At 39.1% G+C, this 17810-nt stretch overlaps 1 protein-coding gene across 1 annotated transcript; it reads right to left on the reverse strand.

The window, feature by feature from the left end:
* Positions 1–15214: 15214 nt before the first annotated feature.
* On the reverse strand, positions 15215–17810 carry NAP1L2 (nucleosome assembly protein 1 like 2). The gene has a single exon (XM_004064401.3). The coding sequence runs from the start codon at positions 17387–17389 to the stop codon at positions 16007–16009; it is 1383 nt and encodes a 460-aa protein (XP_004064449.1). The 5' UTR covers positions 17390–17810; the 3' UTR covers positions 15215–16006.

The following is a 17810-nucleotide window of genomic DNA, read 5'->3' on the forward strand; positions in this document are numbered from 1 at the left end:
TTCAACTCTTCAGACAAAGCTTAATTCTTACAACCAATTGCCAATCAGAAAATCTCTGAATACACATATCATCTGGGAACCCCCATTTTGAGGTGTCCTGCTTTCTGGGCCAATCAGTGTAAAACTTACATATATTGCCTGTAATTTCTCTCTCCCTAAAATGTATAAAATCCAGCAGTAAAATCAAGCACAAGTTTTCAGAACCTCCTGAGACTGTGTCAAGAGCCAACAGAAAAGCTTATTCATAAGAACGAAAAATATACTCTAAATTTGTTGAGACCTGTCTCAGATACTTTTTGACTTACAAATTAGTGACCAACAGACAGGACTGCATGGTGCTTGGTATAGCTTATATATACATACAAATCAAATATTGCTTAGGCTTTGGCTATTTTGATTATTCAAACCAATAGGAAAATTTGCTGACATCTGGAACCTTCCCCCTCCCAGAGGATCACCAATCTCCCAAAATTTGGGAAATAACTAATGTTTATTTTGCTGTACAACTCTTTTTCTTGAGATTTACTCACTTCCAAAAAGGAAGATTTGTTTTTCCAGCTTTTAAGATGGTAGAGAGCAGTTTTCAGCCTAGGCCCCATTCCTAGGTAAGTACCTGAGCTGGAGTTTTGTATTAAAAATTCTCCTTAATAACTAAAAGTTATGATTTACAATAAGCTGGTCTTGATTTCTCCTTTTCATTAGAGTGCTCAGTTATAGTATAAATTGTATAATCATTTGTTTGTTTTGCTTAACTGTTTTGTGTTTATTCATTTGTTTCTGATTTCATTATTTGTATTTTCTTGTTGTTGTTGTTTTCTTTTTCACATTGGGTTTGACCAACTGTATCCTATTTGGTTAAATCCAAAGGAGAATTCCAAATTATGAAAAACAAGACCTGTGAATTGGTTAAAACTTCAGCAGATGCAAAATGAAAAATTAAAATTAAAAAAGGCCAGCAAAAAAAAGTTAATTATTTTTGACTACTTCAGGGGTTTCATCTATATTACAAGCCACCTTTTGCTAGCCAAGACTAAACTACCTCTAGTTTTTCTTCTAGAAAGAGCAATGACAACTGTCTCCTGCTGTAGTTCACTAGCTAAGACTTTACCCTTTTTACAATGACAGCCTGTGTATGGCTCCTAAATCAAATCCTGTCTGGTTTGGTATTTGTATTACCTTTAAAACATTATCTATTTGTCCCAGCTAAAATATGATAGAGGAACCCTGGGAGAGGGCAGAGCATGGAGTCAGAATAGAAGGCTTCACCAATTGTCTGACCCACAAGGACACCAATTTAACAAATACACACACACACACACACACACACACACACACACAAACTCCTTCATAAGAACCAAAAATCAGTTGAGCATGTATAGTACCTGGTTTTAACATCATATCACTGAAAGAGGCACTGAGGAGGTAGGAAAAAGAATCTTGAGTCACAGATGCCATGCCTCCTCCACACGTGGCAACAGTGGCATGGTGTGTAAGTATTTCTATAGGCTGGGGAGAGAATCCAGAATTTGTGAGGCATTGAACTCAGTGATTCTCTATTATAACAGAAAACAAAACTGGACCAAACTCAGCTGACACCCAGCCATGGAGGGAGCACTTAAACCAGCCCTAGGCAGAGGTGAATTGCCCATCCCAGTGGTCAGAATTTGAGTTCCTGCAAGCTTTGCCATTATGGGGTACAGTTCTCTGGGGCCCCAAATAAACTTAAAAGGCAGTTTAGGCCACAAGGGCTGTGACCACTAGATGAGTCCTAGTGCCAAATTGGGCCCAGAGCCAGTAGACTTGGGATACACATGACCTAATATAACACCAGCTGGGGCAATAAGGGAGTGTTGGCATCACCCCTCCTTAACCCCAGGCTGTAGAACTCATGGCTACAAAAGAGACCCCTTCCCTCTGCTTGAGGAGACAGAAGAGTGGGAAGAACTTTGTTTTGCATCTTGGATACCTGCTCAGCCACAGTAGAAAAGGGTAACAGTCAGAGTCATAGGGCCACCTTTCCAAGCCCTAGCTCCTGGACAATATTTCTAGACACACCCCGGGTAAGAAGGATACATGCTGCTTTGAAGGGAAGGACCCAGTCTCAGCAGGATTCACCACTTGCTAACTGAAGAGCTCTTGAGCCCTGAATAATCAGAAGCAATACCCATGTATTACAGTGAGAGCCTTGGCTGAGCCTCGGGACTTGCTGGTTTCTGGTGAGAATCAGCACATTTCCAGCTGTGGTGGCTATGGAGCAAGACTCCTTCCACATGAGAAAAGCAGAAGGAAAGGCAAAGAGGAGAACTTTGTCTTGCACCTTTGGCACCACCTAAGGTACAAGAACACCTTAGAGGCCCCAGAGCATGTAGCCCATAATGGCAAAGCTTGCAAGAACTCAAGTTTTGACTACAGGGCGGTAGAGGACCAAGCAGGCTCTTGGAGTCTCTAATTCCTGGAATTGGCTCTTGGATGGCATTTCTGAATCTGCCTTGTGCCAGAGGGGAACCTGCTGCCCTGAAGGGCACCAGGTAGCATTCATGCAAACTAACTGAAGAGGCTTTTGGCCTTAAGGAAACATTGGTGGTAGTCTATCAGTACACCCCAGGAACTGTGGTGGTGGTGGCCATTGGGAGAGGCATCTCTGCCTTTTGAAAGTGGAAGGAAGAGTGGAAATAACTGCATCTGTATCTGTTAGGTTCAAAATTTAAAAATTACTTCAAATCCCACTAAACCCAAGGTATTTTCATTGCTAAACCCCTGGTACCTAAGTTATATAAGCACCTTTCTCTCTAGGTCCAAGGACTATCACAGAAGAGGTGGGTGTGTGAGATTATAATGGCTGATTTTGAGAGACAGAATTAATTCAGATCCTCCAAATCAAGGATGGGCAAACAAATTCCTAAAAAGCTGGAAAAATAAGGAGCTTTATCCCCTGGGTTATTACCATCAATTCAACGGACTTTGCCCCTGGCCCCTTTCCATTCATCTCAACTATAAAAATTTTCTGCTTCCCATGGAATTAAAATAAACTTACCAAGAAGATATCCAAATACCTATGATAAAGCCTTTTGGGTATAGTGTTCCCAGCTATGAGGTTTATGCAGATAAACATATACATTTTCTTAAATTAGCCACCTTAGGACAGCACAACAAAGTCTATAAATTCCTTAGTTTAAATGGTTTTAACAACCTGCTTATGTTTATGTAGCTCAAGATTATAGTAGCTCAACACATAGAAGGAAATCTACAGAATGGGAGAAAAAACATAACTTGTTTTATTTTACTTTGCTTTATTGAGCTCTGCAGATATTGAGATTTTTACAGATTAAAAGTTTGTAGCAACCCTGCAGCAAGAAATTAAATTGGTTCTATATTTCCAGTAGAATGTGCTCATTTTGTGTCTTTGTGGCACATTTCAGTAATTCTCATAACATTTCAAACATTTTCAGTAATACGATTAATATAATAGTAATATAATTACCATTATATCTGTTATGATAAGCTGTAATCAGTGCTCTTTGATGTTACTGTTGTAATTGTTTTGAACACCACAAACTTAATCAATAAATATTGTGGGTGTTCTGATTGCTCCAGCAACTGGCTATTCCTTCATTTTTCTCCCTTTCCTAAGGCCTGCCTATTTCAGGTGACATGATAATATTGAAATTAGGTCAGTTAATAACCCTACAATGGCCTCTAGCTGTACAGGTGAAAGAAAGTGGTACATCTTTCACTTAAATCAATAGCTAGAAATGATTAAGCTTGGTGAGAAGGGCATCTCTAAAGCTGAGAGAGGACAAAGCTCAGCATCCTGTGCCAAACAGTCAAGTTGTGAATGCAAAGACAAAGTTCTTGAAGAAAATTAAAAGTGCTACTTCAGTGAACTTCACACAAGCTAACATGAATAATAATAATAATAAACATTATTATTATTATTAATATGGAGAAAGCTTAGTAATCTGGATGGAAGATAAAATGAGTCATAATATTCCCTTAACCCAAAGGCTCATCCAGAGCAAGGCCCTAACTCTCTTCCATTCTATGAAGCTGACAGAGGTAAGGAAGCCACAGAAGAAAAGTTGGAAACTAGTAGAGCTTAGTTCATGAGGTTTAAGGAAAGAAACAACATGAAGTGCAAAGTGAAGCAGCAAGTGCTGATGTAGAAGCTGCAGCATGTTACCCGGAAGATCTAGCTAAGATACTGATGAAGGTGGCTAACTAAGCTACAGATTTTCTATGTAGATAAAACAGCCTTATATTGGAAGAAGATGCCACCTAGAACTTTCATAGATAGGAAGAAGTCAATGCCTGGCTTCAAAGCTTCAAAAAAACAGGTTCACCCTCTTGTTAAGAGCTAATGCAGCTGGTGGCTTTAGGTTGAAACCAGTGCTCATTTACCCTCCTGAAAATCCTAGGGCCTTTAAGAATTATAGTAAATCTAGTGCACCTGTGCGGACTAAATGCAAAAACAAAGCCTGGATGACAGCACATTTGTTTACAGCATGGTATACTGAATATTTTAAGCCCATTGTAGAACCCTACTTCTCAGAGAAAAATATTACTTTGAAAATATTATTACTCATTGACAATGTACCTGGTGACTCAAGAACTCTGATTGACATATGCCAGGAGAGTAATGTTTTCAAGCCTGCTAACACAACACCATTCTACAGCCCATGGATCAAGAAGTAATTTTGACTTTCAAGTCTTATTATTTAAGAAATACATTATATAAAACAAAACTACCATAGTGTATTAGTCCATTTTCACACTGTTGATAAGGACATACCCAAGAATGGGTAATTTATAAAGTAAAAGAGGTTTAATGGACTCACAGTTCCATGTGTTCTCATAATCATGGTTGAAGGTGAAAGGCATGCTTTACATGGTGGCAGTCAAAAGACAGAATGTGAACCAAGTGAAAAAGAAAACCCCTTGTGAAACCATCAGATCTCATGAGACTTATTCTTTACCTTGAGAACAGTATGGGGGAAAATGTCACCATAATTCAATTATCTCCCACAGTGTCCCTCCCACAACATGGGGGAATTATGGGAGCTACAATTCAAGATGGGATTTGGATGGGGACAGAGCCAAACCATATCATTCCACCCCTGGCCCTGTCCAAATCTCATGTCCTCACATTTTAAAACCAATTACACCTTCCCAACAGTCTCCTAAAGTCTTAACTCATTTCAAGATTAACTCAAAAGTCCACAGTGCAAAGTCTCATCTGAGACAAGAGATGTCCCTTCCACCTATTAGCCTGTAAAACCAAAGCAAGTTAGTTACTTCCTAGATACAATGGGGATACAAGCATTGTATAGCTACACCTGTTCCAAATGGGAGAAATTGTCCAAAACAAAAGGGCTACAGGCACCATGCAAGTCCGATATCCAATAGGGCAGTCATTCAACATTAAAGTTCCAAAATGGTCTCCTTTGACTCCATGTTTCTCATCCAGGTCATGCTGATGCAAGAGTTGGGTTCCCATGGTCTTGAGCAGCTCCACCCCTGTGGTTTTGCAGGGTACAGCCCCCCTCCAAGCTGCTTTCATGGGCTGGCATTAAGTGTCTGTGGCTTTTCCAAGCGCACAGTGAAAACCGTTGGTAGATCTACCATTCTGGGGTCTTGAGGATAGGGGCTTTCTTCTCACAGCTCCACTAGGCAGTGCCCCAGTGGGGACTCTGTGTGGGGGCTTGCACCCATTTCCCTTCTGCATTGCCCTAGCAGAGGTTCTCTATGAGGGCTCTACCCCTAAAGCACCTCTGCTGGGACATCCAGGCATTTCCATGCATCCTGTGAAATCAAGGGAGAGGTTCCCAGACCTCAATTCTTGACTTGTATGCACCCGCAGGCTCAACACCACATGGAAGTTGCTAAGACTTGGGGCTTGCACCCTATGAAGCCATGGCCTGAGCTGTACCTTGGCCCCTTTTAGCCATGGCTAGAACAGCTGGGACACAGGGCACCAAGTCCCTAGGCTGTACAGAGCAGGGGTCCCTGGGCACATCCCGAGAAACCATTTTATCCTCCTAGACATCCAGGCCTGTGATGGAAGGGGCTGCCACAAAGGTCTCTGACATGCTCTGGAGACATTTCCCCTATTGTTTAGGTGATTAACATTTGGCTCCTTGTTATTTATGCAAATTTTTGCAGCCAGCATGAATTTCTCCTCAGAAAATGGGATTTTCTTTTCTAACACATTGTCAGGCTGCAAATTTTCTGAACTTTTATGTTCCGTTTCCCTTTTAAAACTGAATGCTTTTAACAGCACCCAAGTCACATCTTGAATGCTTTGCTGCTGAGAAATTTTTTTCTGCCAGATTCCCTAAATCATCTCCCTCAAGTTCAAAGTTCCACAAATCTCTAGAGCGGGGCAAAATGCTGGCAGTCTCTTTGCTAAAACAGAGCAAGAGTCACCTTTATTCCAGTTCCCAACAAGTTCCTCATCTCCATCTGAGACCGCCTCAGCCTGGATTTCACTGTTCATATCATTATCAGCATTTTTGTTAAAGCCATTCAACAAGTGTCTAGGAAGTTCTAGACTTTCCCACATCTTTCTGTCTTCTTCTGAGCTCTCCAAACTGTTCCAACCTCTGCCTATTACCCAGTTCCAAAGTCACTTCCACATTTTAGGGTATCTTTCCAGCAGCATCCCACTCTACCAGTACTAATTTACTGTATTAGTCCATTTTCACACTGCTGATAAAGACATACCTGATACTGGTATAAAGAAAAAGAGGTTTAATGGAATTGCAGTTCCATGTGGCTGGGGAGGCTGCACAACCATGGCAGAAAGTGAAAGGCACTTCTTACATGGTGGCAGACAAGAGAGAGAATGCGAACCAAGTGAAAAGGGAAATCCCTTATAAAACCATCAGATCTTGTGAGATTTATTACCATGAGAATAGCATGTGGGAAACTGCCCCCATGATTCAGTTAGATCCCACTGGGCCCCTCCCACAACACATGGGAATTATGGGAGCTATAATTCAAAATGAGATTTGGGTGGGGACACAGCCAAACCATAACAGATAGTGATTCTGCTAATGTATCTGGGAGAAGTACACTGAAAGCCTTCTGGAAAGGATTCATCACTCTAGATGCCATTTGGAAAGGATTTACCACTAAGAAAATGTGTGATTCATGGGAGGAGGTCAAAATATCAACGTTAACAGGAGTTTGGAAGAAAGTGATTCCAGTCCTTATGAATGACTTTGAGGGGTTCAAGATTTTTATGGAGAAAGTCACTGCAGATGTGAGGAAAGTCAAAAGAGAACTAGAATTAGAAGTGGAGCCTAAAGATGTGTCTGAATTGCTGAAATTGCGTGATAAAAACTTGAATGAATGAGGAGTGGCTTCTGATGGGTGAACAAAAAATGTGGTTTCTGAGATGGAATCTACTCCTGCTGAAGACACTGTGAAAATTGTGGAAATGACAACAAAGGATTTAGAATGTTACATAAATTTAGTTGATAAAGCAGCAGCAGGGTTGAAGAGAATTGACTCCAATTTTGAAGGAAGTTCTGAGGGTAAAATGCTGTCAAATATCATGAAATACTATGGAGAAATCTTTTATGAAAGGAAATGTCATTTGATGGAGCAAACTTCACCATTGTCTTATTTTAAGATATTGCCACAGGCACCCCAACCTTTGGAAATCACCGCCTTGATCAGTCAGCAGCCATCAACATCAAGGTAACACCTTTCACCACCAAAAGATTATAACTCGCTGAAGGCTCAGATGATTGTTAGCATTTTTTAGCAGTAAAGTATTTTTAATTCAGGTATGTACATTGTTTTTTATACATATGTTATTGCACATTTAATAGATTATAGTATATTATAAGCATAATTCATATTCACTGGGAAACCAAAAAATAAATTGTATTACTTGCTTTACTGCAGTGGTCTGAAACTGAACCCACAATATCTTCCAGGTGTGAGTGTATTTGAAACCATATATGTGATAAGGAATTAGTATTCAGAACATAACCAAGAATTCCTACAATTCATCATCAACAAGGAAAAAATTTCTAAAATAGAGAGAGGCAAAGGACTTGAATAGACACTTCTCCAAAGATGATACACAAATTAACAAGAAGCACCTGAAAACATTCTCAGCATCACTAATAAGTCTGAAAAATTGAACAAAAACTACAATGAAAAACAACTTTATAACCATTACAATGGCCATTAAAAGCAGAAAATGACATGTGTTGGCAAGGATATAAAGAAATTGGAAGCCTTGTAATTTACTGATGGAAATGTGAAATGGTGCAGCCTCAGTAGAAAACAGTACAGCAGTTCCTCAAAAAGTTAAAAAGAATTATTATATGATTCAGCAATTCCACTGCTGGATATATGCCCCCAAATTTCAAAGCAGAGCTCAAACAGATAGTTGTACACCCATGATTGTAGCAGCATTATTCACAATAGGTAAAAGGTGGGGAGAAAACCCAAATGTCCATTCATTGATTAATAGATAAGCAAATTATGCTTTGTATAATTAACGATTACTCATTCTTAAATAATTAAATATTATTACATATTTTATAATTATTGTCTAAGAATAATAAATAGTAGTTGGTTTCTGATTCCAGTCTCCAATAAAAGGAACAAGGGCTCCTTGGGGGAATGGCTGATTCTAGGACTGGGATAGAAAATATAGAAGATGAGCCTGAAGCATCTTGTAATGCCAGAAAGTAAAAATGTGGGTAACACATACACACACACAGACACAGACACACACACACAAATAAGGATATACCTAAGGACACGAGAAAAAAACTAAAAGAGCTCCCATCAATGGCCAAAGCTGAAATACTTTGTGTAAAAAAGAAAAAAATCATACAATACATATCTATGTGTCCATCCTGATATTTAAAAAAAATGCTTAAATAGTGAAAAAGAGACAATTTTCTGTAAATAATAATTCCAACTAATTTATGTGGACACCCTTCTAGGAGATGTAGCACGAATCCTTACCCCTTAAGTGTAGACTACATTTGGTAACAGGCTCCTAAAGAGTAACATTATGGAAAGTGGAGGTGGGGATGAATGTAACTTTACAGTGGAGAGAACTGGCAAACACGACCTCAATTAGGTGATTAGAATTAACATAATCAGTTATGTCATATTGATAAGATTTTCCCTCAATATGACATGATGCAGAAGACATGTCATCTCTGTAATCTTCCTAAAACACATAAACCTGCTCTATGAGACAAACATTAGACAAATCTGAATTGAGGGACATTCTACAAAGGGCCTAACTACTTCTCTTTAAAATCATCAAGGTCATCAAAAACAAGTAAACCAATACAGAGACACTAAACCTAAACTGAGTGACGTCTTGCTAAAATATAAAATTTAAATGGGATCCAGTGTCTCATAACAATACTCAAAATGTCCAGGATATAATGAATATAACTCATCATATGAAATATCAGAAAACCACATCTTGAATGAGCAAAGACAGTCAACAGATGCCAACACCAAGATGACTCAGCTGTTGAAATTATCTGACAAGGATGTTAAAGCAGATATCATTAGATGCTTCAACAAGCGATTATGAACACTCTTGAAACATATGAATAATATAACATCTCAGCAAAGAAATAGAAGTTGTAGAAATAAACAAAATGAAAATTACAAAATTGAAAAAAAAAATAACTAACACAAAAATCTCACTGGATTGGCTCCACAGGAAAATGTAGATGGCAGGACAGAATTAGTGAACTTGAAAACGGATAAATAGGTTGTCCTAATTGAACAACAAAGGAAAACAGACTGAAAAAAATGAAAAGAATCATAAGAGCTGTGACAATAACAAAAGATCTAACATTTATGTCATCAGAGTTACAAAAAGAAAGTTGAATAGCAGATATAATTCAATGAAAAAAAGCCTGAACATTTTCAAGATTTGTCAGAAAGCATAAACCTACAAAGCTAATAGGATTCTATGTTCTATTTTTTCATCTCCTGCTGAGTCTATAATTATTCCAAATACAAAATTAAAAAACATAAAGTGACAAGCATCTCACATTCCTTTCTGCTTGTGATCACTTCCAGAGGTATAAACCTATAAAACAGTAGCTATAATTTATTAAGTTCCTACTATGTATCACATCATATTACAATTTTATCCTCATAACAATCCTAAGAAGTGATTATGGTAATTACAGTCATAATCACATAGTGTTTTAGGGATTACTAAGTACCAGGCATTGTGCTAAGCGCTTGACAGTCATTACTACAACAAATCATCAAAAGAATCATATAGTATATATATATACACACACATATATATACATATATATATGTTATATATGTAGGCACTACTAATTATCTCCCTTGTACAGATGAGGAAACTGCAGAAAAATGGGATTTATTAGTTTGTTCCAGGTCACATAATATACAAGTTTCACAGAGAGGCAATCATCCAGAAAAAAATTGATGTTTTAAAAAGGCAAATAATTTAAATTAAATCTATGATTATGTGAGAAAAAATAGGCCACTTTAGGAAAGTCTACGTTAGAGAATATCTTATATAAAATGAGATTTAATTAATTCCTGTAAGGTTTTCATATTTTAAAGCTGTATTGGGATGTTTTATTAAAAAGCTTCAGCTAGGCTGTTAAAAGTTCTAAGTCTATGAGATAATAAACCTGACAAAGGAGTATAAGTTAATATCCATTCCTGTGCTAGTTTTGGGCAGTTTTTTTTTCTTTTTTTGAGATGGAGTTTCACTCTTGTTGCTCAGGCAGGAGTGCAATGGCACAGTCTCAGCTCACTGCAACCTCTGCCTCCTGGTTTCAAGTGATTTTCCTGGCTCAGCCTCCCGAGTAGCTGGGACTACAGGCATGGGCCACCACGCCCAGCTAATTTTTGTATTTTTAGTAGAGATGGGGTTTCTTCATGTTGGTCAAGCTGGTCTCGAACTCCCGACCTCAGGTGATCCACCCTTCTCGGCCTCCCAAAGTGCTGGGATTACATGTGTGAGCCACCACACCTGGCCTTGGGCAGTTTTAATAATCATAGAGGGATTTTTAAATATTAAACAAACTAGCAGCATCATTCAGTTTCACAGAAGGCAGCATAGTATGGTGAAAAGAGCACAAGCAGTAAGATCAGAGCTGAGTTCTCCTTTACTAGTTGGATGATACTGGCAAGTTACAATGCCTACATCTCAGATTTCTCATCTGAAGAATGGAGATAAGCACCCCTGTTCAAACTCACTCTGCTAAGAACATAATGCTGAAATGTTCTACAAACACCATGTTATGGTAAGAGTATGCAAGTTTAATGCTTGAACATGAAATGTAAATGCTTTGAATTGGATGACATGAGTCTTGGCAAGGAAAAGCTTTTCCACTCCTCTAAGCTATAAAATAAAAATTACATCGTCATAGTGGAGAAGAGAACTCATTACAAATCATTCAGTCTTCCCTTATCCATAGGATTCCTGACAAATTCTAGGTGATATTTTGGATAACAAAGATTAGTATCTAAATATTATTACTACTTATTGCCAGTACATTCCTCAGTGAAATATGCACATACATGCACAGATGCGAGCATGCACACACGTACAAAATATCACTTTTTATTACCTCTCTTCACCTTGAAAACTGATGGAGAAATATTAAGTGACAAAGCACCACTGATATTGATTCCACCTGTTGGGAATCTCTCTACGAACTTCTCTCTGGATCATATTGTCCTGTGTGTCTGTGTGTGTGTGCATGCGTGTGTGTGTGTGTGTGTGTGTGTGTGTGTGTGTGTATGTGTGTGAGAGAGAGAGCCGGCTGGGCATGGTAGCTCATGCCTGTAATCCCAGCACTTTGGGAGGCCAAGGCAGGCAGATCACCTGAGTTCAGGAGTTCAAGACCAGCCTGGCCAACATGGTGAAACCCCGTCTCTTCTAAAAATACAAAAATTAGTGGGGCATGGTGGTGCATGCCTGTAATTCCAGCTACTCGGTAGGTTGAGGCAGGAGAATCACTTAAACCTGGGAGGCGGAGGTTGCAGTGAGCCGAGATCGCGCCATTTGCACTCCAGCCTGGGCAACAATAGTGAAACTCCATAATAATAATAAAAAAAAGAGCATACTAGTAAGTTAAGTGTGGAATATAAAATTTAATAGAAATGTACAGTTACCTTTACCATTTTTGTCAAGTTGCTTTGTGAAATTTTTATTTCAGCACTAATCAAATAAAACTGGTAGGATAGCTTTTTTCTCATTGCCAAGTGATGCATTCAAATCGGGGTACAGAATCTTTTGTATAAGGTTTAAATTAACAGGTTCTCTATATTACAGAGGCAGTGAACTACTACTAGATAGTTAACACATTATCTACTTTTTCTTCCAAATATACCTACACTAGTAGTGACATGAAAGTGCTCAGCAGGTGTCAGAACCAGTAATATTCACTTTATATGCACCACTTCTTGTATACATGTACAGACATGTATTTATACACATCAGACTTCCAAATGGTGTGTGCCTGTGGTCCCCGCTACTCAGGAGGCTGAGGTGCAAGGATTGCTTGGGCCTGGGAGGTCGAGGCTGTAGTGAGCCATGATCACACCACTGCACTCCAGTGTGGGTGACAGAGTGAGACTTGTCCCCTCCCCCAAAAAAGAATTTACTCTACCTTTACTGTATACCCATTTTGAGTATTTTAGAGATACAAACTTAGTTATAAAAATAACAAAATACATATATCTATATAGCATTTATGTGCCAAGCATATTTCTAAGCACATAAACTAATTCTTCATAATAATTTTATGAGGTAGATGCACAATTATTACATTTTGACAGGTATGAAAACAGAGATACATAAAGTAACTTGGACAAAGTCACTCAACTAACAGGTTGCAGAATTGGGATTTGAATCCAGTCAGTTCAGAATGACTAATCATTCTGAACTATAAGTTACCATGTATCCCAAAATGGAATTTTATTATACATTTTTATTTCAGTATATTCCCTAGGAATATCAAAATTCTAACAAGGCCCAACAGCCACCTCTATGACGCCTCCAGGACCATATAATTATTAATTTTTTAAGACAAATATGAAGAGAACAAAGGTAAAACTTGATTTGTCACACATAGGTTCTTAACCCTAGTACAGAACTGTATGGTATGTGGACTGAAGCTGGTGGTCTACCCTCAAAGCCCAAAGTGTTTTTACACTAGTCTAAAACCAACTGAATGAACCTCCCTCCCACAAGAAGCTGTGGGAGGGATGAGAGCCTCAAATTGTATTCCTAAGAAGAGGCAAAAGAGAAAGAAAAATAAGGAACAGTTCCTAACTTTAGGAAGCTAGCCTGGCACTCACAGCTAGGCCAGGCTATTCTCCTATTGGACATAAACTATTTCATAGAATACCAACCATAGGGTAACTCTGTGACTATGATAAAATGAGACAAAGCAAGACCACTTAATTTTGTCTAAGCAGAGACAAAAACAAGGTCACTGTGCCACCCACGACATACCAACACCTCCCCCACCCTGCCCAGGCTATCCTTGTTCTAGTCTCCCCTCCCTATGGATAAGATTTATTGAACTGCCAATCATAAAATTGCCCGCATTTTCTGACAGCATCCGATCTAGAGTAAACCTTATTTTCCTTGGACCCACCACCAAATCTTACAACCCAGTGTTTTTTCTAACACCCACTTACTGATACGTTCCATGGTTCCCTGAAGCATGTTCTCTCTCACTGCAGTGAAGAATAAACCCAACTTCTTCACCTATAGGTATATCCTTGCCTTTGGCTGGAGGCCATTGACATGAGAGTTAGAGCAAAGGGGTCTGGCTTGCCCTCAGAGCAAACCCAGAAGCATCTTTACTATTCTGTCTAATGAAGGTAAGAGAAAGGTATAGGAGAAACTGCAAAATGTCTGAGCCTCCTCTGTGAAATACCAGGAGTGATACACCCATGTCCCTGACTTTTTAATGCGCAACAACAGTAGACACAATTAAAAGGGGCCCAATCTCTGTGTGTGACAGGGGACTGCGGAGAGTCAATAATTTCACAGACGTCAAGATTAATGGTGTTGAAAAGTGTTAAAATAAGTCTATACTTACCAGGCATACATAGAAAGTATCTCCTTATTTAGATTTCCTTATAATAGTAAGTTGTCTGTTTCCCCATATCCTGTCAACTATTGCAACCACAGGGAAAAGCAGGGAACATCTACCCCGTCTTTGGGAGAAAGATTTAACATTAGAGGAGAGTCCTGTCCAGACAGGAAAAGGAAAGAAAAAGCTCATAATTTCTTCCTCAGTTGATTGTAGAGAGGTATGAAACAGAAATATGAAAAGTTGGCACTGCTATAAAACTTACCTGTCTGGGTCAAGATCTGAAGGAGGAGGCATGTTTAATAGTGGAAGAATAAGTCACAGACAGAACTTCTGCTCCACTTTTGGTTTATATTTGTGCAAGATCACATCCATCCAACCACCTGGGATGGAAGAGTGGATAGGCAGCAATAACGAGACAGAGTTAGCATTTCCTAGTCACTCTCAGTTCCCACGTGGCATGGAGGGGACCAAGAAGTTCTCTCTTGTACTAGAGGTATGAATGTGACCTTTTCAGAGTCTGCCAAAGGGAGAAGCACAGCCTCTGTTTCCACATGCAAGAAAGGCAAAGTCAGCTCTGGGACAAGGGTCTGATCAACCACATCCCATTTTCCTGAATCAGGGCACTGCACTCCAAGCCCAGCCACAATTAGTAATGCAATCCCATATATATCCAGATGACACTGTGGAAGGGTAGGTAAGAAATATGAAATACAAACTAACACACAGGAACCTGTCATTTCAAAAGGGTGCTTAAATTATTAAATAGCACTGAGATTACTGGATTGATTAGAATTGAGAATTTTGTTTCTCTGCAACCTTGTGTAGTGAAGGTAGACTTGAGATTATGAACAGATCAATTATAAACACTAAGAAAGGTATACTTTCTTTGCACATTTTAGTATAGTCTTAGTAAATCTGCATGCGTGTATAAACATAGAAATATAATTGTAGAAAATAAATCAAAACATTAACAGTGCTTATTTTGGGGTAGGTGGGTGGTATATGGATTTTGTGTTTAATTAATGAATTTTTTCAGTATTGCCCAAATGTCCCCCAATGAACATATTACTTTTATAACAAGAAATACATTAATTTTTAAACATGAGACACTCTGAAATTTTTATTCATTTTATTTTGCAGTGAAAGAACACGAAATATCTTTTCAAAATGGTAAAGTGATCACTTTCAATGAATAATGTAATAGGAAAAGAGAATTAAACACTGTAATTATGGCTTACACAATTACACAGAACAATATGTGCAAACTTTTGAAAATACTGTGACTAACACTTCACTGACAAACTATAACCTCAATATAACTAAGTTTCATTATTTATCACAGTTACATAAAATACAAGAGCCTATGAACAAGCTGTTATTAACAATAAATGTAGTTTTGCCTGAAATTCTTATCTATATGCAGGCCTCTTAAGCATCCAAGTTTTAAATTCTACTGCATTGTTATTGCAAAATGAAGCAGGCACAACAAAATTAAATCCACTAGCTAAAGGACTAAGTAAACAAAAATAGAAAAAGAAAAACAACAACAGCAAAAACCCTTGGGTTGTTTCCCAAGATTTTTTTTCCAAACAAATATTGATCTCACTTAGCATTTCTGATCATTTCATAGCCACAGATTAATAGCTACATGACAAAAAGACTTCAGAAGGATTAAGCTACACAACACTATACTAGTGTTTTAAATCATTTACCACAGTGTACATTTCTTGAAAACATTCTACTACTAAAACTCAAGGTCAAATTAATTAGCTTTTGAACTTTTCTTATATTTTTGAAACATATGTTTTAACTAACACTACAAGAAAAATACAGAACACAAGGCTTCTTATACCTTGAGTAACTATATCTAGGGCAGTTAATTTCAGGGCCATGTATACTCTGCTCTAACGATCAATGTCTTCTACTAATGCCTCAAGGTTTTTGCAACAAGCTTTAACTTCCTCAATTGCAGCCATCCAATTATCATAAATAATTTTGTCATAAATTGCATCATTAACTTCTCTAACTACCCCCTCCTGCTGAGATTCAAGTGCATCACCTGAGAAAAATAATACTGATCTTGGAATTATGTAAGTACGTAAATTGTGACCAAGTAAAAAATCATCATTTCCATCCCTTCCATTTGAGGTGATTCCATGAGGAGAGAAAAAATTGAAAAATGAATCCTTGGGAAAATCTTCAGTTACAGTTCGGATTGTTCCCCAGATCCGATGTTTCTGTTTCTTCTTGATGGTTTTCAAAGTGACATTCTTTCCTTCATTCCAATCTATCTCACAGCCTGTGGAATACTCAATCGCAGTTCCCCTATAGGGATGGGGATCATAATATGCTAGCTTTGACTTCAGCACATAGGTCTTTGTCAACAACTCATTTTTGAAATATTCATTGGGTTTGAAGTGAAATTCTAGTGTGAAACTGAGGGGCTCGCCAGGATCTGAAAGCTTAACTTTAATATCTGTCAGGAGCTTCAGAATAGGCTCATCATATTTCTTAATCAAAGGAGTGAGTGTATCAACGTTTTTTAAAACAGTCAGCCAAAAATCAGGAATTCCCTTAGGATCCTCCTCTTCTTTATTCTCTTCTCCAGTAGCCTCAATGTCCTCCTCCTCCTCCTCCTCCTCCTCCTCTTCCACAGCATAATCATAATAATAGTCCTCATAACCATCGTCCTCATCCACATATTCGTGTACCATACCCTCCTCATTACCATACATCTCTTCATGACACATTTCCTCATCATCACAGTCCTCAGAGTCTGATTTATATTCACATTCCTCTTCTGTAGGTTCGTAGATTGCATTGATGATCTGACGTCTTTTTTCCAGTAAGGGTTGGTACATTTCAGCAAACTTTCTTTCAATGTCATGAAATTCCCTCAGGAATTTGGATTCTAAATTGGCCGCTCTAGTTTGAAGCTTTTTAAGGGCTAACACACGGTACTTAACTTTCACAGGTAGACTTTCAACAAAGTCTGTATCTAAAACATAACCGATAAGTCCTTTTGGACGGTCTGCCTCTGAGTCCTCATCAGTATCGCCACCTTTTTTCCCATCTTCCCCGGACCCAGCAGTAGTATCTTCACCGTTTTCCCCTTCTTCCCCAAGCCCAGCGGCGGCTTCTTCACCGCACTTCCCATCGTCTCCAAGCCCAGCAGCGGCATCTTCACCGCGCTCCAGATGTTCCCCGAGCCCTTCCACCATTATCTGATTACCAGCCTCTTCTTGACTGGATTCTGACAGCTCCTTGTGGTTCTCTGACTCGGCCATTTTTCAAAGGACCGTACACGCCTAAGGTGGCTACCACAGAGATCGGGAGACCAAACCTCCGCAGGAAAAGACTCACCGAAATACCAGAAGCGGCGGTGGTCGGACCTAGCAGTGGCGTCCGGACTGAGGGAACGACGATCCAGGCTGCTCGGGGATAAAAGATGGTGCTGAGGCTTTGAGAACCGGACTAAAGCAGTGGCGGCCTGGGCTGGGTGCAGAGGGCGGCGACGGCTGCGTTGACCGATCCTGCAGGAGAGAGCCGGAGACTGCAGAGAGCTGCAGTGGGCAGACCTCCTCCGCAAGCAGCTACTGCTGCAAGAAAAAAACGGTGCCGCAGTATGATTACGCAGCTATCACTTGCCTAAAATTTCTAGGTGCAAATAGATTGCTGCGTCACCACCTTCCCTCCCACAACTATGCT

Source organism: Gorilla gorilla, chromosome X, assembly GCF_029281585.2.
Source record: "Gorilla gorilla gorilla isolate KB3781 chromosome X, NHGRI_mGorGor1-v2.1_pri, whole genome shotgun sequence".
In the NCBI taxonomy this organism is placed as follows: Eukaryota; Metazoa; Chordata; class Mammalia; order Primates; family Hominidae; genus Gorilla; species Gorilla gorilla.